This window comes from Melanotaenia boesemani, chromosome 20 (genome assembly GCF_017639745.1).
Source record: "Melanotaenia boesemani isolate fMelBoe1 chromosome 20, fMelBoe1.pri, whole genome shotgun sequence".
Lineage (NCBI taxonomy): Eukaryota > Metazoa > Chordata > Actinopteri > Atheriniformes > Melanotaeniidae > Melanotaenia > Melanotaenia boesemani.
This window is the reverse complement of record NC_055701.1, coordinates 20896905-20919763: the sequence shown is the minus strand read 5'-3', so window position 1 is coordinate 20919763 and position 22859 is coordinate 20896905. Positions and strand designations below refer to the sequence as shown.

The window sequence follows — 22859 nt, the reverse complement described above, 5'->3', positions numbered from 1 at the left end:
TTTCAGCTCTGGTCCTTCAGGGTCTTGCAGGTTTTAGTTGATTCTCAGTTCCCATTAATTTGGACCAGATGACAGACAAACAGCTAAAACCTGCAGGACAGAGGCCCCCAAGGATTGGATTTGAAGAACCCTGGTATAAACAAAATGGGACGAAAGTTTGATTTCTTATGCCATTTTTTCCAAAAGGACCATGAGCACACTGGTTGAGCAGGAGGAAAGCTAGTTAATGACTTGAAAATCAATGGACAAATTTGTGCTTGTCTACTTACTAGTCCTTACTAGTCCTTGTGAGTCCTACTTTTGAACTTTTAATGAAGATTGTGGCATTCACCAATTTTTTTGTATCCTGGACTTCTTCAAACACTCAGGAGTACTCTAACAAACATTTGACTCCTAACGTGTTTACAGAATTACTGTAAGAGTTATTGTCAGATTAAAAAAAAAACAGCTTTTAGTAAGGTATAAAGCATCTTGGTATTTCATCATAAATTGCAAGATATGATGGTGTCTTAAATTTTCACTCAGGGGAAAATTAAATAATTTTTATTCACTTTCTTCATTCCAGAACAAATCTCAGTCAGGAGGGGCTTTAATTTCCTTCCTAAAACCATTAGAGCAAAATAATGCACAAATGTGCACATTAGAACACCTTCAACAGATCATAATGAACATTTTCTATAACAGTGACTTTTTATTGTGGTTAGTTTGATTAGGAGATTAAGGGTATGTCCTGAGACAAAAATGAATCCCTCTTTTGCTATGCCATCGTGAGGATGTGTATCCTGACATGCTCATGTACTCGACTGCAGGCTGCTGTCCAAGTTTGGGAGTAATTGTTTTCCCTTTTGTAAATAAAGCTGCTTTTATATGATTTAAAAATCACCATACACCTATTTATAACCAGGTGTGTTACTTTAAAAATGTGGGAAAACAGGTTTCAATGCACATCTTTATTATTATAATTTGTTTTTTATTCTTTCGTATCATATTTGTCATTTTTTTCTTGTTTCTCTCTCACCTCAGTCTGTGTCTGCAGACGGCCCTTCGGATTAATTTTCAGCGCCTACTTATGCATTTATCATTGGCACCTCTTTTCAACTTATTAAAAAATGAATATGCGCCAATTTAAGAGGAATGTTAAGAAGAAGTAATTGATCCATGAACACATTCATGAATCTAGGTTTTCTCAAACTTAAAAGAACAAGTTTAGAACAAATCGAATAATATGTGTAAGAAGATGTTGGTGAATGACGTCCAGTGTTTTTAATCAGTTTATTGCTGCCTGTGAGGTTGCTGTTGGCCATTTGTGATGTTGTGGCACTATCACCTGTTTCTTGGATAACACCAAATGGCTAAATTCGTATTTATATACAGTCTACACCCATGTCTGCTCTTCATACTAAGCTAATGTAGCCGATGCTAGCCTGGCTGTAATGTTCATATTCAGCTTTCACATGTCAAAGTACCATTTCCTTTTCTCACCTGCAAAAATGCGATAAATTCCCCCCGAAATTCAACCATTATTTCAGATCTTTTCTTTTATCTGATGTAATACCCAACATAGAAAGAATAACAAAAACATGATTGATAAGATATTTTCTAACTGATTGCTTTGTATTACATTGAAACATATATTCAACATTAAGTTTCCTTTGTTAAAAACCAACAAACTGATTGTTACCTCACCTATGTTCATCAAATAAGCCTTTATATATATATATATACATATATATATATATATATATATATATATATATATATATATATATATATATATATATATATATATAACATTAATTCATAATGTACATTTCTTCTTAGACAGTCTTAGTTATTTGTCTTGTAGGAACAAAATCTGCCCTACTCTTAAACCTTATGTTAAAAATATACAGTATGTTTGTATGGGAGAAATTCTTTCACTACAATACAACATATTTAAGAGAATTAAAACATGGCACCTTGTTTTTCACTATTATCCTGTAAAAACTACTGAGCTATTGAGTGAAAAATGATTTGTCGGAACACAGAATACATTTTCCTTAAATATCAGCACATACAGCCAAGACACTGTCAATATGAATGTTTAGCAGAATCTGAAACACACTGTGTGCTCCTTTACAGAGTTGAGGAGCTTTGCTTGTAGTCTCTGAGAATGACAGAAGCATATGTCACGTTTGGAGGTGTGCACAAGATCGACTCAGAAACCGGTGAGTTTGGAAACGGGCTCACCAGGGGACCGGAGCAATCGCGGAAAGGGGAGGGAGGCATCAGAGCCATGGAGTCCTCCACTGCTAATTTTACCTCAACCAAGTCTTCCTCATCATGAATCTGGGTGTTGTTGTACATGTAGCCATGGAGAAGGCCAAACTGCTCATTCTCTATTTCCTCTTCCTCCTCCTCCTCCTCCTCTAATGGGAAGGCAGGCTCTTCTTCAAAGGGGTCGAGGTGGATAGGCAGGACCGGGTCCTGCTGGATGAGATGTGCCTGATGGTAGACTGGCATGCCACCGCTCACAGCCTGAGGCATGCTAATCATGTTGCTAAACTCAGGGATGTCACTGTTGAACTTGCTTAAAACCCCTTCTTCCTGGACGTGGGCCATGATGACTTTTTGAGGGATAATGTCATTTGGCTCAGGCAAGCAAAGAAGCTCAGGGGAATAGAGCTCCACCTCCTCACCCACATCTTTTCTCACCACACAGGCAGGCATTTGCCCGTGGGCCATCATAGGGGGAGTAGCAGGAGGGTTGTAACTGACAGGTTCACTCTCATCCTCCTCAGCCACATTGTACAAAGTCTTCGTGCTGAGGTCTGAGAATTCCCGGGCAGTGTTTTGGTAGGTATTAGTTAAGGGTTTGATGACAGCCATCTGATTGGAACCTGCTTCCTGTCTCTTCACATGCACTGACAGTCTGTGCCACATGTGATCCCCTTTTGGAGGATGTCTTGCACCTGGTTCAGACCATGACACAGACTTTCCATTAGAACTATGAACAAAATAAAGATGGCTGTTACTTCGCAGGAACCCAGAAAGAAGGGAGACAAAAACAACATTTCTGGTTCATGTAAAAAAGAAAACATTTTATATATACTTTTCTTATGTTATATTTCGGGGTATCTGCAGGTTTTAAAAAGTACAGGTAATCCAAAAAAGCCCTAGAATGCATAAAAAGTTTTAGGTATAGTTCACAATGGCCTTAAATACCAACCCAATTTCCAGAAAAGTGATTTGTGGTCTGTATGTAGTATCACTGCATCATATAGTTTAACTTTACTCTCATTCTTTCTTATTCAATAAAGCTGCTGTAACCCTGCAATTTCCCAGTCTGAGATCAACAAAGTATGCCCGATTCTGATAATTAAATCTGTGATTTGCTATTTTGTTTAAATCTTTATTTAACAGATTAAATGATCAGCAATGTGTGCTAGTAACAGCAGTAAGCAAGGCAGTATTATTAGCAGAGTAAATGGGGACAGGTGAGGGTGCCAGGATAGGGTATAAAAGAAGCATCCACCAAAGGCGTTGTCTTTTTCCAAGCAAAAATAAATAAATAACAATAAAATAAAAAAGGATAAATCTCATTCTAAAACGATTAGGGGAGTCTATGAAATCTTAAGATCACAAATGTAAATACTAGGATTGTTTTAAGCCATATGGACTCGTAAGTACCTTGGAAAAACATTTTCACTTTTCAGTATTTTGACATAGTTCTCTTCTACATCCAGATTTGAACTGCTTTTAATAAAATGATTTTTAAAAATAAGTTTGATTTCACATGGTGACAATTAAGACAATCCTGGCTGTTAAGCAAAAGGTGCAAAAGCCAATGGTAATGATGGTATGAGAGCGCATCTGTGTCTATAGCATGGGAAACTTGCATATGTGTGAAGTTACTATTAATGCAGAGGTGTATATAGGACTCTATGCTACTTTTAAGACAATGCCTCAGGAGGTCTATTGCTGCAGCAAAATCAGTAGCTAGACTCTCTTCCTCTTTTGCTCCCCGGTGGTGGAACGATCTACCAAACTCTGTCTGATCTTCAGAGTCCTTATCCACTGTTAAGAGCACGCTAACAGCAAGTTCTTACTCTCAGATGTAAATCCCTTCAGAGAAAAACATCTGTCAAATGACTGTAGAATAGTAGAATAAAATAGGTATGTGGTTACTTCAACAGGACAATACCAGACCTCGCTTAGCATGACTTAGAACAAAAACAACATGGCTTTATAGACACAAAATACGTGTGTGTATGAGTGTGTGTGTGTGTACTTGACTGGCCTGCCTGCAGTCCAGATCTTTCTCCAACTGAAAATGTAAGAAGCACCACGGGGAGTAGAATCAGACGACAACCACAGAGTGCTGAAGAGATGAAATCTTGTATTCATCAAGAATGGTGACAGATTCCTCTTGCAAACTGCAAGAATTGGTACCTTTAGTTCCCAAATTATTAAAAGAGCCATTAAAAGGAACAGTGATGTACCACAATGGTAAACATACTGTACCTCTATTAAAGCATCCCCCCTTGTTTTTCAGTGCATTGCTGTCAATAAATGCCTTGACATTTGATATCAAGACATTAATAATTATTTCCTTACATTAAATTACACATTTCAGGTTTTATTGCATTTAAGAAAATTTCTCAGCTTTTCTGGAAATGGGGTCTGTATGTTGCAGGTGCAATAATATCAGGTTTATAATTTAATTTACCCTGAAGAAACCCTCCATCCTGTCTGTGTGATCTCACTTGCCATCCCTCAGCACACAGAAATGCTTGTTTTAATTTTGCCAGCAGGTCAAAGGTTGAAATGGCTGTGTGAATTGAGAACTGACCTATATCTGTCAGGATGTACAACAGGTGTGCCTATGAAAGTAAATACAGTTGGTCGTCAAGTCCCCTTTGAGAGGGGAATTACAGTAAAACCAGCATCCCTGAGGTGCCTCGGGAGCAAGACTCACAGACTCAATTAATGAACCCACCTTCCATTTCCAGCGTTCTTCTTCCTCTTGAACATGTTGAGCAGGCTGTTGCTTCGGCAGGCTATTTTGCCATCACCAACATGCATGCGCACAGCATCCGAGGTGGTGAATGCGCTGCGCACATTCCGCTCTGGTTTGGCAATAATGATGTACATCTTTGGCGTGAACATGCACCCCAAAGCTACAGTCACACTTAAGCTCACAGAGAAGGATGTAGTGATAATCTTGTAGTTACTGCCAAAGTAGATTGGCACAAATGCTAGCCAGATTATGCAAGTGGTGTACATGGTGAAGGCGATGTACTTGGCTTCGTTGAAATTCGCGGGAACATTGCGGGTCTTGAAGGCATAGTAGGTGCAGCTCATGATGAGCAGACCGTTGTAGCCAAGTGGAGCTACAACACCAACGTTGCTGGTGTTGCAGATCAGGAAGACTTCTCGGATGCTTGGGTAGGATTTGATGGGTTCGGGAGGCTCCATGATAATGAGAGTGACTTCCAATGTTAGCTGGACACTGATCAGTATGAAAGCGATAACCACCTGAGCCCAAGCGCTCATGAACCTCGGCTTCCTGGTGCAGATCTTCTTTTTGCTGCCTGCAAGAATTCGAGCGATGCGATTGGTTTTGGTTACCAGGGCTGAATAGCACATGGCAGCAGAGAGTCCAACGAGAAGTCTCTGGAGGTAGCAGGAAACCACGGTGGGACGGGCGATGAGGGTGAAAGGACATAAGTAGCCCAGGAAGATCCCTGCCAGGATGATGTAGCAGAGCTCCCGACTGGAGGATTTGACCACAGGTGTCTCACGGTACAAAACAAAGATGAAGGTGACGAATGATGTCACCAGGATGCCTAGGCAGGAGAAGACCACCTGGATGATGGATTCTGGATTGCTCCACTCCAGGTAATGCAGGGGGATTGACTCACAGCCTTGCAAAAGGAAAAACACAAGAATAAAAACGCAGCCACAATACACTGAAAGCTCCTCATACATATTTTATCATATCAGCATGAGCTTGGTGGTTAGATTCCTTTATCATCAACAGGAAAGAGGGTGAATAAAAGGTAACTTTCAAAGTGAAGTTAAAGAACTTAAGGCTCTGTTACATGGGGAAATTAAAACTTAATCAAAAGCATCTTAGCCTAAGAAAATACAGTAAGTCCCAAAGTAGGTTTTTAGCTCAACTATAAATAAACGCCTTTCAACTCAGCTATGGCCAGGCTGGCTGCAGCCAGCAGAGCAGAGGCTGGTGCAGCAGGACAAAGTAAATAACTGCATATTTCATGGATCCAAGTAAGATCACCTTTCTGCCTCAATCTGAGAACACACTTTGAATATCTATATAATTCATTATTGTTTTATTTATTCATTGTATAGTGGCAGGATAGTCGGGGTTGGAGAAGAGTGCAAGAATGTTTTTATGGCAACCTTTCAATCCATATTATACCCTTTCTGTTTCTGCCTAAACACCCTGCACTAAAGAAAAATAAATAAATAAAAAAACGACGGCGTGAAGGCAAGATGATCCTATTAAGAAAGTGTCTTGTCTTTGAACAGCGTACAAGGCCTCTGAAAGTGGGCCAGAGGAGTGGTGAGTGAAGTAGGGCTTCTGTCGGATAAAATGGTGAAGATGATGAATGTGCTCTCAGGTGTCATGGGAAAGCCATGAAAATAGGACAGAACAGGTTTGTAAAATAGCACTGCAGAAATCTTAGAGGGACAAGCTGTGCGAGGTACAGTAGTGGCAGTGGGAGGAGGAGAAATCAAAGCTTGGAGGAACTTTTTACACAGGTTCTTGTAATTGGAAGGAAACACCTTTTATCTCTGGATGATTCAATTATGAAGGAAGAAAAACAAATTACAACCAATCTACAGAAAAAACTAAATCTTGTGTTCTAAACAGATTAAGTATTTAGTTTTGGACTAATTTAAATGTTAATTGATTGTTTATTGATTTAAAGTAACAGACAATTCTGGGAAAAGATTAATTCTCTTTTTAGCTGGTTTTCTGCAATTTTGTGCCTTTGACACAAGTTTGTTTAATTTTTTTTTTTTTTTTTTTAGTATACTACAGAGTAAATTATTTCACATATTCAGCAACTGTTTTCTTTTATTATGTTAAAAAAATGAACTGAACTACACTAATTTAGACACTCTGGTTTGGTCACATGTGGCTTAAACATGCATCTTGTGTCGGCACAATAGAAAATTCTAAGTGCGTCATCACTGGCATTAAAATGCATCTCTGCATCTGTCTCCAGAGGCAACTTGTGATCAATGATAATTTCCCTGCTCTATGTGCCAATAACTGCATCGACTTCATCACACAAAGCTGTTGTGGTCAACAAACAGAACACCAGGAGTAATTCTGCTAACAAGTTAAAATCGTGACCTGAAAAATTATTATAGATTTATGTTCAAGACCTGCTTGAATCAACTTAACACTAGATTTTAATGTGAAAACATCTAAAAGCAAGAAAACCAAGACTTATAAACTGCAAAATATAACAAGGAGTGATGGTAAGCTGCCAGCATCTACAGGATGGATTCAAATATGAACTGTCTTGACAAATCTTGCTGCATAATCAGGAACAAACAAAACCCATGGATTTCTGTAACTGATACATCCTGCGCATTTGAGTTAAAAGAAAAAGAGGGTCTGCTGTGTGTAACACATAAAAGCGAAGTATGGGATGTGCAATAATGTTACAGTATCCAAATAATATGGTAATACTTGATGTATAGAGTCCAATAATTAATTAATGCTGAAAACAAAGTCACTAATGTTTCAAATTACCCGTATGACGCAGTGACAGTCAGTGAATTATGATGTAATAGAGTATTTATAATTATTAATGTCTATTAAACAGCCTGATATCTGCTGGGAGGAGAAGACCTCTTGTAGTGTAAAATTTGGCATTATCAGTATGCATCTGATTGTGCAGTATAGTTATGTTGTTTTCTGTATTGTGTACTTGGTTTGGGAGTCTAGGGGTTTGGTCTGTGGAAAACAATTTCCCCTCAGAGATAATAAAGTCTAAAGTCTAACTGAACGTGCTCTGCAGAAGCATTTTAAAGTATAAAATACGACAACAACAAGAAAAAAGTTAGAATTGAGATTCAGTTGTTCTGCTGAAGAACATGAGAACTGTGTGAATGAGACTATTTTGTTAAACTCTACATATTGTTTTAGGTCTATTCTGCCTATTCGGCCTAAGTTGTCATTAGAACTGATCTTCAGTAATAACTGGTTAGTATATAAGGGGCTGTATAGTATATTTATAAAAGGAAACGCAAGCAAAACATGTTAATTAGTCAGCATAGAGGGGTTGGCAGATGGATTTAATTCCCTTTAGATGGAGCTAGTCAACCTATTTCCACTGCCTCTTTTCTGCATTTTACTCTAAACTATTATTGTACTATTCTCTAAAGGACATTGAAGTCTTCTGCCAAGCTGTTCTTGCTCCAAGCAGGTAAGGGTTCATAGAAACAGGTACGTGGAGAGGAAGATGTATAAATATACCTTCTAGTTCTTTGTCAGGCCACCAGCCGAGCTCACAGGCCTTGCATGTGAACTCATCCTGGACATACTCGTTTTCTTTGCAGGCAGTGCAGATCCAGCAGCAGCTCACTTCTCCTTTCCTTATGACCTGGTTGATAAAACATTGCAGAGAAAATGTTTTTCCTTTATTTTCTTTTTCTTTTTTAATTAAGACTCCATCAGTCCAAGTCAAAGGGAGACCGACTAAATAGTTGACACTGATTTATAACACAGCAAAATTAAAGAACAACATATGACCCCCTTTATAAATTGTTATATTAATATATAGTGTAACACAGCCAGAGAGATGATTTACTGCAAGACAAACACATTTACAAATTGTTTCACTGCAGTGTTAAATTTTTGCACATGTAAATGATCAATAAACTAAATTCAATCCATAACCTGAATAACACGTGACCCAAACCTTGATCTCTCCTTTGGAGCAGGGCTCACTGCAGACCGAGCGGACCATGTCACTGCTGTTCATCTGGATCATCTCCTCATCCAGACTGAGAATGCCCTCATGCCAAGAGCCAATGTTGATGTAGTCATAGACGCCAGTCACCACACGCTGGAAGTTCATTATCTCATACCTGATGGAGAAAAAGACAAAACCTTCATTTTAGTTGTCAAATTAAAACTTTATGAAGGATAGAAAGAAGAACTTATTAACTGACAGATACTAATCAGGAATTATCCTTCTCAAGTGGAAATTAGATCACTGAAATCATTGCTGTTCTGGAGTATAACTGACTTAATATTAAAAGTCTTTTAGTTATGGCATTTAAAATACATTTAGCAGGCATTTACTGCCTGCTAAAAATTTGCACATGTACATGTCCCTGATATGAATGCAAGCTGTGTAAAGAGACATGTCCAATTTCATTATATGAGGCACCCTGAAGCCCTTTGGGGACATCATCCATCACTTGACATCCACAACATCCATGGTGCTGTATCTCATTTTTGATGTTAATGTTAATGAGGAGGAAAAAGTCTTTACTAAACTCTACATCTCTTACATTAGAATACACCCCGATACAGTATTTTACTCACAACATACTGAAAGTGAAACATTTTACTTTAATTGACCTTTCTCATCACACACATTAGGGCTTTAATCATGTAGATTAATTCAATTTCTGGTGCTATTCAATCCTTAATTTACAACTTTTATGGGCTGAAACGGTTTATGTGGACAAAAAGGTTTTAGAATTAGTCTGATGGTGAGCAGGAATGATATAACCAGCATCTGATAGGACTGCCGCGTGATACAAAAGGCAATTATCAGTGCTAAAGTGTTTCTTTTGCTCTTATTCTGTCATACTTTTGTTTGCACTTATACCACAAATTACATTGTTAATCAAAATGACCTCCACATTTTCATAAGCACCCATAAGCCAAATCCGTATACTATGTTTTCAAGAATGTCTCAGACTTAAGTATGAAGAGTGGGTTTACCTTCCAGGTGAGTCTCCGTTCTCATCGAACCATATGTCCTCTCCAGACACACCCATAAAGGACGTTTTAAGAAGAAAATCCAATAAGTGGCTTCCATCGATGGGCTTCATGGCATCGCAGAGCCCCACATGGCCAGGACAAAGGTGAGAGTGCATGTCATGCAGCCCGTGGGCCATGGCATAGATGGCATTGATGACAAAGCCCATCTTGCTGTCTTGTACATAGTTGTCCTCCAGACTTTCATAACCTGCCCACACAGTAGACAACAGTAAGGACTTGTCTTCAAGACAAAAGAAGGAAGAAGCTTTACAAGAGGTTCTTCACTGGTGCAAGCAGTAGCATGTTTTAAGTCTTGTTTAAATTTCAGGTTTACCCAACAGTTTGTCTAGCATGATGTAACATATTACAAAGGAGTGATAGGGTGCTCACAGATCCATGTGTTGTAATTGTTCTCTGAAATCAGCCAGCTTGCTACAAGCATCATTGCCTCTGTGGGAGGGTGCTTTGAAATAACTGGAAGCCACAGAGAATGGCTCTAAAGAAGCCATGTTACCATGGCAAGACTATTCACTCCTGGATTCATGAGTCAGGATTCAATTAGAGCTGGTCAAACACTAAAAACTTGTGCCACTGAGATTCTGTCTTCTGCTCAGGCAAGAAACATAAAACAACAATTCTCATGTATCTGATTTTTCCTCACACAAACAGGATGAGTGAATGAGACAGAAATTACTGATATTTGGATACAAACAATATCTGATGTTCAAACACACCCTATCAGTTCAGTGTAATGCAAGCTGGAAGCAAAGCAATTTTTTAAAAAGTAAGACTAATTTCAAAAAGCTACACAATGCAATTGGTATATTTTGGTGAAACAGTGGACCACATACAGACTGTATGTTTGGCAGGCATTGGAGCTGAATACAAACAATCTCTCTCGGAATCAAAAGGTGTTTTTCCCTTTGTCAGAACAGAAACCAGTTTTGCAGAAATGCTGCAGTTTTCACTACTTAAGTTGTAAATAAAACTGATCAAATCATTTCCAGTATTTACCTTCACCCTGTCACCTCATGCTAATAGGAAATATCAGGTGATTCAGAATTACATCACTTATTCATAACTGATTAACCTCTAAGTTCACCGGCTCTCATATACAAATGAGAACTAAAAATTCAGTATTCAATATTTAGGTTGATAAAAACTGGCTGTTCTGTAAAAACTCAGAGCAACAGCAACAAATAAAAAGTACGCTGTTCGTTACCAATATTAAAATCTTGTTTGTTTGTTTTTTCCACTGTATGTTTATAGTTTTTGTTTTCTCATATTAAAACCATGTTGGGACAGAGTCATTTTTCAGCTAATAATTTGGTGAATTCACAGGCCCTCTACTAATATCATCGTATCATTTTTTGTGTGTTCTCACTCCCACCTCTTAAAATAGTTTAGCTTAGTCTCATCTGAACAAATAATGCTTCTCGCATCCATCAAGCTTCTTTTCATGCAAAGTTTTATGAGCAGCAAACAATGTTTTTTCATGTTTTTCTTTGCTTGGAAGCCAACCAGAGGTTAATGTTACTGAGCTGTCACAGAAACTCTGACTTTCACTGATAGCTCCAAGTCTGATTCGCTTGCCCATCTGTTACTGAGCTACATGCAGTTTGAATATAAGCGTGGCTCCATTACTGGTACAATGCCTCAATCTCATTACTGCTTCAACTTTGTTTCTCTGGCAGTTCTTTCCCATGTGGAGTCACAATGCACACATGTAGATAGGCACCGCTCATAGGTCACAAACCACCAAAATTGTGGTATTTACAAGTAATTTCAGAATGACTTACCATGCTCATGCAGTTTGAATAACTTGAAATTCCAAGTTTACTTCACTTTGTTTCACTGATCCCAATTTCCCACTGTCTGATGAAGAGAATTTTTCCCCCAGAAGCCTAGAAGTTTATTTTGGTCTTTCTAAGGTGTTTGTTTTGATTGCTTATGCAAGGATGTGATACAATTTTGAATAATTTCTAATAGTAATTCCTTGAAGTTTGCATTTTGTATTTATTTTCCAGTTCACATTAACTGGGCTTTTTTTCTTTTTAACTCTCTTGTTTTTCTAGTTTCTAGTTAAAATTTATAAGTGAGATAGTCAACTCTTCATTCAGCACTGCCTGTAAGACAGGATTCACCTGCTGTAACACAGCAGCATTTCACTGCATGATATCTTTATGAGCATAATCCGTTGCTGCTGAGTTTGTTGCTGCTTGCGCTATATCAGGTAATGATCACTTCAAAATGACTGCTGGGAAAATCACTGCCTGTGCAAACAAACATATAAACAGTAATTTCAGCTGGGTAGCAGCTGGGGGAGCATCCGAGGGGAACAGCTGGTGATGACCTAGTTTAACAGCTCCTTGGTTTTGATGCTCGCCGTGCTCTCTGAGCTGTGTGAGTTTCAGTCATGATGCAGTGATGTCATGATGTCAGCATGCAAGCAGAGGACCTACTGCTGCACGTTGGAATTATTTGGCTGCGTGATAACTGGATCTTCTCTGCATAAAATATGGGCTGAACTGCACAATTTCTGAGGTTGCATGCAAATTAAGCCACATCGGCCAGTTATTGGGCTGTTTTATAACCGTCTTAAAGCTAAAATGGGTGTGAGAGCACAAAGTGACAGCAGACGAGATCCAATTGTTGGGCTCTCATATCTTAAAAAACATCCCAATAGCTTCATATATAAGAGGTAAACTGAGATTAATTGTGAATGCAATGAAATGTCATCACTGCACAATGATAATCCCATCATAAATCTTAATGTCAGTCAACCTCTATGTATATTTTCAAAGTGAGGATCATTATGGATCCATTCAAAGGGATTCACTCACCGTCTTGGAGTTCTATACCAAAATGAATTAAAACAAATATATAAACAATGAAAAAAACAAAACAGCAAACAATAACTCTATTTCCACTCATTATATTAGCTTTTTTTGGAATACAAACTTTCACAGAAATTAATCAAAAACTTAAAATATGTGCATCCGAAACAAGAGATTTGAGTAGATAATGTGCGAATGCTGCAAAAGAAATAAGATCATGTCAACAGCAGGAAAAAGTGCAATGTCAAAAGCAAATTCACATAAATATCTTGTCAACATAAATGTAAAGGAGTCATTTTATTTTTCACTGCATGCATTGTTTTTATATTTACGTTTATCAATAAGTTAAAAAGTAACTGATTTTAAAATCTGATTTTTTAAATCCAAGGTTAAAAACATTTACATCCTTAAAACTTGGTATTGAAAACGTAAATATATGTGCCTTTAAAAAAAAATACGAAAGAAGGAAAAAAACTGTGAGCATGTAAAAATTTTGGAAACATGCTTATTGAGCACTGTTTCATGAAACCAAAAAAACTAGAGCTAAAGCATAAACTGTGTTCCTTTAAAAAATGAGAAGCATATAATTTACCTAGATCATCATCCTCTGTGGAGCCAAGTATCACACAAATGAACAATATGAAAAAAATATGTGTTACTGGATTGACTTGGAGCGAAATCTACCCTCTGGCAGTCTAATTCATATTTAAAGAGTGTGTTCCACTTTATGGGGCCTTTTAGAATTGTCTTCTGGGCATTGAACACATCAAAACAGTAAGCCAATTCTGTTAACCAGAAAAAAAAAACTACAGGAAAAATCATAATAGCTGAAAGTGCTGTTTAGTTACCTGAACAGTTCCGTGCATAATTTAGATTCTCTAGTGGGTGTCCAGGAAGGCGGCACTGAAACCGGTACTGCCAGAACTCAGGGAACCATGGGTTGCGGGTGTTGGTGCCTAGCTTGAGCTTTAGGAAGTAATTATCAAAGGAGGAGACCTCTTCAGAGTGCAGCTTCACAGTGATGCCACCCACCGCCTCATGCTCATATCCCTCCACCACCTCGACTCGGTCGGCCCAGCCATCACTGCAGGGAGGAACACACTCCAATCAATGCCCAGAGCAAGACCCCCGGTTTGTGCTGCACACATGACATTAGTCCTTATATTAAAATTAAATTAAATGAAAATGTCATGCCTCCTTTTATCACAATCATTTATTTAATTATGATGTATTAGGTCAGATTTTATACTAATCCATTACACGATTTTCACCTAAATCCTGACTCAAATCTATACTCTACAATCAATACAATTATTGGTGAAAGGTAGGTTTAGTCAGAATAGGGTACAAAGGAGCATCCAGCAATATATTTCCATGTAAGGATGGTCCTTAAGATTCTGTGCCCAGCACTGTCAGAGCATCCAAAAAAGTATTTTTAAATTCAAAATGGCAAAGAATTTCTACAGAACAAAAAAAAGCATGATATTGTAAAAAGATTCAGGAAGTCTGATAAAATGAAGGCCAAGGTTGGAAACCACTGCTGGATGTAATGACCTTTGAGCCCTCAGGCTGCACCGCACGAGAAACTGTCACAGCGATTAATACAGCCACATGGGCTCAAGAGTAACTTGGAAAACTCTTTTAATTCAACATAATCCACGACTGCAGTAGCCAAAAGAAAAAAAACAACAAAAAAAACAAAACATAGAGACACACTACTGAGTCCATGTTTTAGCATTAGCATCAAGCTAATACTGGGTTGTACAAAAGCCAGAACCTAACAGTATGTGTTCGACTAGCCTGCCTTTAGTCCAGATCTGTCGCTTACTCAGAATGAATTGTGAAGAGAAGAATTACACAACAACCACAGACTGTTCAGAAGCTTTTTCTTGCAAAACTGTGACAACTACTATCCTTAGTTCCCAAACAACTGTAAGTTAACTAATAGGCAAACAGATGTTATACAAAGGTAAACATGCCTCTAGTCCAACATTTAGTGGTGCATGTGCATCAAATTCTAGATACGTTTGAATTATAAAATTTAAGTCAGTAAAGACACTGAAAAAATATACATATATTTTTTCCATTAGTATCTGTTCAATAAAGGTTCAAATGAATTAGCAAATTACAAATTTAAAATTGTGATGCATGTAAGAAAATTTCACAACTTGGTACGTCAACATCTGTAAACAGCAAAACTATTAATCCTTTTGCTTTCTGCACCAACCTTGTTGGTCCTGTCTTTCAGCTCGGGGTAATTTAGCTGATTATGTTTATAATCACATTTTTCAAATATAAGAAATTCTAATGTTTTCACAAATGTCCAAGCATTGCTGTAATAATATAAGGAATAAAAAAAACTACAAATACATTAAAAAAATTTCAAATTGCATTTAAAACAAATTTATTTGGAATCATTGCAAAATCATTATTTCTATGATGGTTTTGCTAAATTAATAGTCTGTTTTTTTTATTGATCCAGTGGTGTTAGAGTAATGTGGAAACAACTACATTTACCATCCAATAAGGACAAAACACTGTTAGCCATGTGGAGGCAAATAAATTTGAACTAACACATTTCAAGTTTCTATAACAAGCAAGAAATAGCAGCAGAATCTGAAGGAAGAACAAAACATGTGTTTTATGACATTGAGAACCAGCAAATAACCTTGAAGACACTGAATCTTAAAAAGCATCCCCCTTCTATTGTTTCCCTGACTTTGTTTCCCCTCTCAGCTTCCCCAGTGAGGGGCGTGGAGTTCTCACTGTACTTGCTGAAAGAAGAAAAGGAAGAAAAAATAAGTCTCCATGTCCACAGACACAATCACAAGTCTAGTGAGAATTCACAGATTAGTACTGTAGCTGTGCAATCTGCCTTGGGAAGCAACAAGATCCCACCAAACTCACAGACGCTGGGTCCTTAGTGTGATTTTTGTGTCTACTATTTATGATCTGTATTTATCTCATGCATAGTTTCTCATAGTAATTTGTAAGTCAATTCTGCATTTGATCACAATGCAAACAGAAAAATGCTGATGAAGAGGAAAAAAAGATTTGCTTTGATGCTCCAGATTTAAATAAATCTAAGAAAAAAAATCCTTTTATTTAGGTTGCAAATGCATGCTGAAAATTATACAGAGGTACAATACCTCCTACTAAATGAAAGAGGCAAACAAGGAATATGAGAGGCCTTAAACACCAAACTTATAATAATTTACAGTAAGATTAGCTTTACCTTTGAAAGCAGTGACTTAATTTTCACAATTCTTGTAAAGTGTAACAATATAAATCAATCGCCACAAGAAGAAAGAGTCTGGCATGTAAAAGTTCACTATAGACAGATATGCTTGTTCACACAAATAGTTAATCATCCAACCACATGGCAGCACCTCAGTACATTTAGTCATGTAGACTTGGTCAAGACAACCAGACGGTGCCAGACTAGCTGGTCTGAGTATTTAAAACAATTCAGGAAAGTGAGGCTACAATGCACACAGACTCACCAAAACTGGACAATAGAAGATGGAAAAAACGTTGCTGGTCTGGTGAGTCCTTTTCAGCTCTACATTCAGATGGTATGGCCAGAATTTGACATAAATAACATAAAAGCATGAATCCATCCTGTTTTGTATCAACAGCTCAGACGGCTGGTGGTATAACAGTGTGGGGGATATTATAACAGAACATCATATACGTAATCACCACAACCTACCTGAGTATTGTTGCTGACCATGTCCATCTCTTTATGACCACATTGTACCATCTTCTGATGCTACTTCCTGCTGGAAAATGCGTCATGTCACAGGATCAAAATCTCTGAGGATTGTTTCCAACACCTTGTTGAATCTATGCCACCAAGGATAAAGCCAGTTCTGAAGGTGGTATAACCAGTACTAGTAAGGTGTACCTAATAAAGTGGCAGACTAGAGTAGATTAATGCAAAAGTGGGTAAGAGAAAGACATTAGCATGACTTCTATGTGGTTTAATAGATGACTGAAACCGGAAGTAAAAAAAAACTTAATCACTCATCTTGCTAACAGAAAAGTGAATCTGGGGCAAAACACACAGATTCTGTACCTAAAATATAAAAAACTGCACAAACTGCAGTTTCTTCATGGGACTAAAATATCACTTAGGCCAACAGACTTCCATAACCCACATTTGGGTTAGAAGTGGAAGCCAGCAGCACGTTTGGCTTGGCTGCCACTTCAAGAATGAGCTGACAATGGCTGTCCAGTGTAACAGTGTCAACAGTACCTGGCCATCTGCTTCTCAGCATCACACTACCCTCAGTCCAACACTATGAATGCCAAAAACCTACAGCTCGGACGTCAGCACGCGCATACTGTACAGATTTATAGCCCAAATCTGAGATCACACGTTCATGAATCATTTAAATTAAGGCAGGGGGGGAAAAGCACCAGAAAAACTATTTATGTAACATTGAAATAGGATTTTATGAAGTCATTTATTATTGGGGAGATATATTTTCAAAACAGATCAACAGAGGAATGTAAGAATTTACTCTATTCATCTTTTAATTTCCAAAGAAATGGGAGCTTCACTTCACAATTGATCAAAAGAGTCGTTTGTTGTTCGGCTTATGTGGGATCAGTGGTGTGAGAATAGCCATCGCTTTCATCCTCCACACAACAGAAGATGGATGGCTGATGACCAGCACCTCCAGGCATTTCAGTTGGCCCATTGCACAGGCCTGCATGTGTTCACTTACTGCATTGCTCTAAAAACATTTTCTTTTTTCAGTAGTCTCCTTGACCCAGAAAAGACACACACACACACACACAAACACACACACACACAAACACTACTCTACCCCACATTTTTCTTATCTTCCATGGAAACTTTAGTAGCAGTATAAAATTTAAGCATGGGGTGAGAGAAAGTTTAAGCTTTAAAATGCCCTACACACACACACACACACACACACACACACACACACACACACACACACACACACACATATATATATATATATATATATATATATATATATATATATATATATATATATAATTATTTGGGTTTCAGAAAGGTTGGACTGGCTCCTTCTCAGCAGGGTTGTGAATAAAAGAGCCAAACAACCAATTAACCATCGCCCATAAATTAGCCACATCTAGCTTTAATCATAGCCTTGTTTCAGCTGCTTTAACAACCCCTAACAGGACCAGTGGTGAAATGAGACTCCACAAAGAGAAAAAGTCTGGTATATGTCCTTATGTGTGCTTTGATGTTCACTACTCCAGATTCCCCAGCTTATGCTGGAGGTGCTGTCCCATATTAGCCCATCCTGCCTGTGATCTGACAGGGAGCAGGAGATCTTGCTGGGTGGATGCATTATTCATCACTGAGCCTGACTCAAAGCATCTTCTGCTTCCACAGGAACTCCGCACTCGTTAGGAAAAGAAGAATAGTTTGATTCCATGTTAACTTTTTTGGATGCAATCCATCCTGAGAACTGCTGAATACTCTAACATAGAATTTAACATAGATAGATAGATAGATAGATAGATAGATAGATAGATAGATAGATAGATAGATAGATAGATAGATAGATAGATAGATAGATAGATAGATAGATAGATAGATAGATAGATAGATAGATAGATAGATAGATAGATAGATAGATAGATAGATAGATAGATACTTTCTGTTTTTATTTAAACCATTACAATCCTGTTATAAACCTGCAGAAAACAACAACACAGAGAGAAATTCTTGGATGAAAGCTTTTCATCTGTTTTATCCCACCAAAAAACTAAAAACAAAACAAAAAAAAAAACAAACAAACTTGTTTGACAAACCTGGAGCCCCTGTGGGAAAACATTCTCTAACAAACCTGCCAATTAGGAGGAATTCTCCGGCTACTCCGAGCCGTCTCATGGCCATGAGCAGGCCTCGGACCGTCATGCCTTCACAGAAGCAAACGACGACTCTGGCTTTTGGCAGACGCTCCCTCAGTTTTCTGAGCAGCCTGTCGAAGTGCTTTTCTCCGGCGTTGCTGTAGATCTTGTCAGAATGAGCGATACAGAGGCCTTCCTGCGAGGCGAGCTCTTTGAACACTTCCATCCCACTTTCCCCATAGTTACCTGAGGGAGACAGGAGGAGTTGTCAGGCGAGGTTCATTCACAGGAGGAAGGTAATGACCAGCTAGCTTTCTTTCATAATCTCACACAACCACACAAAATTAGGGAACTTCTCCTGAACAACAAATCGCTTCTTTTGGTGTGTGAATGACTCTGTTTGTCCTCATATTTATGGAACCAAGAGAAGTGTAATAGGAACAGAGAGACTTCTTATTTTTACAAATTTAGCCACTTCTGATTGGCTGTCCAGGTGTTCACAGTCAATCAGCTACAACTACACCCAAAAACAGGCTTGTCTGAAATCTGACTGCTTAAAAAATGCTTAATTTAGGATTTTATCTTCTTGTCAAAATGACAAACAGCCCTTCATCACTGAAAACAAGGGAAGCTTGCCAGGTTTTGGATTAGATTGGCTCTTTTTTATACTTGTCTTTATATCCTATCTGCAAAAACTCTAGTTTAGGTATAACATCTGACTCAACTCTGTGGGAGGAATTTCAATTATTGTAATCTCTATCTGATTTACATGCATTTGAAATACTGTTTTCACTTAACATTTCTGTTCATGTGAATAGATAAGAGAGCAGAGGATTAACATATTCTTTAAAACATTCAAGATGAAACACCCTTCAACATTTAAACCAAAATAATCATGTTATTTTTTATTCATGCAATTTTAATGCGCTTTTACTGAAGTATCAGAACTTAATTATCTTGTTGGGGCTGTAGACTCCTTAAATGGTCGGTCCACATTTAGCAACCATATTCAGATACTTATTCAACAACAAAAGCTAAAAGGAAATTAAGTGTTTTGAGGTCACTGTTCTCTCAGTCTGTAACATAATGGTGGAGTTCAATTTGAGGCCTGAAAGACCAAGAACATGTTCAAAGAAACAACTATTAAAAAAAAGGAAAATAACAAACACTGTTTGACTGTAAAAATGCCTCAAGGTCGGAGGATTTTTCAGACTCTGAAATGGTGATGCTCTTTTCTGCTGCAAAGCTATTCTACACAAAAATGACCTTCACAGAGAAAACATCCAAAGGAAACCTCTGCTGCCTCATCACTGAACAACCCAGTGTCAGAAGTTTGCAGATATATATATCCAATTTGGGATGCAAACATCACAATATCTTACAATAAAATGAATAAGACGTGAATGAATACGCTTGAAAACTTTAAATCCACGATGGGTGATCTCGAGATGCTGGAGGCTGAAGGCGCTCACCGCCCCTGTGACCTGAGCAACTCCATAGACAAGTGCATCCAGGCTGACCTTGAATTGCAAGTCTTTTTTCAATCAAAAAGAGCTCTTGATGAAAAAGGTAATCCTCAAATAAGTGGCAATCATTTAAAAAAAAAGCATTGCATTTTAAATGTTTTACTTCCAATTATCAAAGGTTTGGGTGAAATGAAGGAAAGCAACAAGTAATCAGAGTAGACAAGAAATAAGAAAAAAAAAGAAAAATAGATAACATAATGAATAATTTATTTGTTTTCTCTCGCTTGACTGATATATTCAACTGACCAATTGTTTTATAACTATTTGGGAAGGGATATAGAGCAACTAATAAGACTCCTGCCAGCAAGACAGAGGAGGAAAAAGAGGGAAAAGAAGAGAAAAACTTCATGTTTTCCTTCAAAAGAAAGGCCCACAAGATCTCAGCCTTTTCTTTCCTCCTCTGAAACTACCCACTACTGAATCTAACATCAAAAGGATGTGTCTTAAGGAAAGAAACTTGACTACTATCTGTAGCCACCTGCTGTTAGAACAGCAGTCTATATTTGTCATCTTTTTTTTTTACAAAATGAAACAGTTACTGCAGCAGAAAACAAAAGACTAAATCACCGTTCATCTTCAACTCAGAGGTGGTTCAGATCTCCTGCCTCTGAGGGGCTTTTCTCTGCTCCTCGTGTCTTTAATGTCCTTTCTGCACTGCTGTGGCCTTTTGAAGATTAAATAAACACCATTATGCCTGAACTGCAGATCCATTAAAGAAGCATTGCAGCAATTAAAAAAATAACTTCATTTTGTTTGTCACATGGAGGCCTTCTCTGCTAACTGGAGCATTTGCTGTATTTCCGCGACACTATCTTGATTTATAACAACAAGTTTTTGTAGGGAAGTGGAGGATTTAATCTTTCGGAAACTTGATTCATACAAGGACCCTGAGGCAGAATGTCAGCTTGTACTACTCTACTTTTGACTCCCACACTATATGGAAGTGTAATATTTCTTTTAATGACTCTTACCCTCTGTATGAACTGCAGACACGTAGGTCCAGTTGTACCGTTTGACAATGTCCACCAGGGCTCTGGCTTGAAGAGTGTCTGAGGGCACAACCCTGAGGAAGTACTTGAATAGTGTCTTGTCACTAAGATCAATACTGGTTGCAGAATAAGCGATTTGTGGTATGTTGAACAGCTGGAGAAGGTTTTGGACTTGAATTGCAACAGAGCTGGAGCCGGGTCCGATGACTCCTGCAATGGGCTTCTTGGTTGATGGTGGCTGACTGGAGGGTCCCCCTTCAATGCACCACTTGGAGCCCTCTGAGTCATCCCGGATGGAGATGAGAGAGTCTCGTATGAACTCGATGCTTTGCTCCAGAGCCACTGAGGAATGCCAGCAGGAGTCCCTGATCTCACAGCCCAGGGTGATGTTGGGTAACAGGTTTGGGTCAGAGTTAATCCGATCCAAGGCGTGGAACATGGCTTCTACTCTTTGGATGCCATACTGCTCGCGGACTTCTCCACATTTCCTCTCTGCCACCTTCTCAGCTGAGGGTTGGTGGTGTACAGAAAACAGGGCACCGATTATAACATCCCCATCCATCCTCGCCACCAGGCGAGTGGCAGAACTTGGCACAATTGACCTCTCATACTTCCCCTTGGATAAAACAAATGCCTCAAAGAGTAAAACAGGCAAATACAAAATACTGATGGCAGTCAGGTGAATCATATTCGACATTGTACCACAGGTGCTGAGTGTAGAATCATGTCCCTTTTGTCATCGTAAAGGTCCATCAATCCTTTATAAGCTGGGAAATTAACTCAGCTGATTCTTCTTAGTGTTTTCATCCTGTATGTGAAAATTTGAACATTACCATGCATGTTTCACTGTGCAAAAGTATACTATCTTCCTATACAATAAGTAAATGCCTAAAATTATGGAACTAAGATGTAAATATCACATTTAAAAGACACAATATGCTGATCTGGATGATTCAAAGTCATTTTTGCATTGGGGAAAGCTTTTAAGTTTCAGCACCACGGACAGCTGCCTCTGCTGCAGGTGAGGATCTGGGTTGATTCTTTCCTGGTTCTCCAACTTTTACCCCCACAAGCATCATACATAAGACTAATGTCCTTTCTATCTAATTCATATCCTCAACATTTTACAGCTGACTACACCATTATGTTAAACTGGCGCTATTTACAAGACAAAACATTCAACACCGTCTCTTGCACATGCATAACAGGATAAAGATTAACTGACAAAGCTACTGCATGTTCGAGTGATTTAAGGAAGAGTCCCCTCTTAAGGAGAGAGGAAATGCGTTTGTGTATGCTCAGATCTTATGGACTAGAAGACGAGACTTTACCTACCTGCTCCAGGCAGTTCGGGAAATAGTGGGTCTGTGACTAATGCAGCCACACTGGACTCCAGCTTTTCCGTTAAGAAAACACATAGGACTGACTCTCTCTCTTTCTCTCTGCCTCTCTCTCTCTTTCTATCTGCACCGATCATGAGATGCCCCCTTCTCCTCTTCCTCGCTGCATCTTGAAAGCGGGTCACAGTCACTGCAGTGTCCCTGATTTGAAACCACAGTTCATACACGTCAGGGGAGATAATGACGCATTGATAAGTCATATTTTGGGGGCTAAATGTTGAGAT

General features: G+C 38.4%; 1 protein-coding gene across 3 annotated transcripts; it reads right to left on the bottom strand.

Moving 5' to 3' along the window:
* Positions 1–1766: 1766 nt before the first annotated feature.
* grm1b (glutamate receptor, metabotropic 1b) lies at positions 1767–22654 on the bottom strand. Of its 3 annotated transcripts, none has more exons than XM_041972414.1 (9): positions 22571–22654; positions 21218–22043; positions 18717–18966; positions 13707–13942; positions 9983–10229; positions 8946–9114; positions 8501–8627; positions 4979–5906; positions 1767–2986 (listed from the first exon to the last, which is right to left on the bottom strand). In XM_041972414.1, exons 2-9 carry the CDS (start codon positions 21930–21932, stop codon positions 2116–2118), a joined length of 3543 nt encoding a protein of 1180 aa, XP_041828348.1. In that variant the 5' UTR covers positions 21933–22043; positions 22571–22654; the 3' UTR covers positions 1767–2115. The 3 variants fall into 3 exon arrangements, with proteins under 3 accessions (XP_041828348.1, XP_041828349.1, XP_041828350.1); XM_041972415.1 differs by having other exon boundaries at positions 2754–2951; XM_041972416.1 differs by lacking the exon at positions 1767–2986 and adding an exon at positions 4285–4415.
* Between the last annotated feature and the right edge of the window lie 205 nt (positions 22655–22859).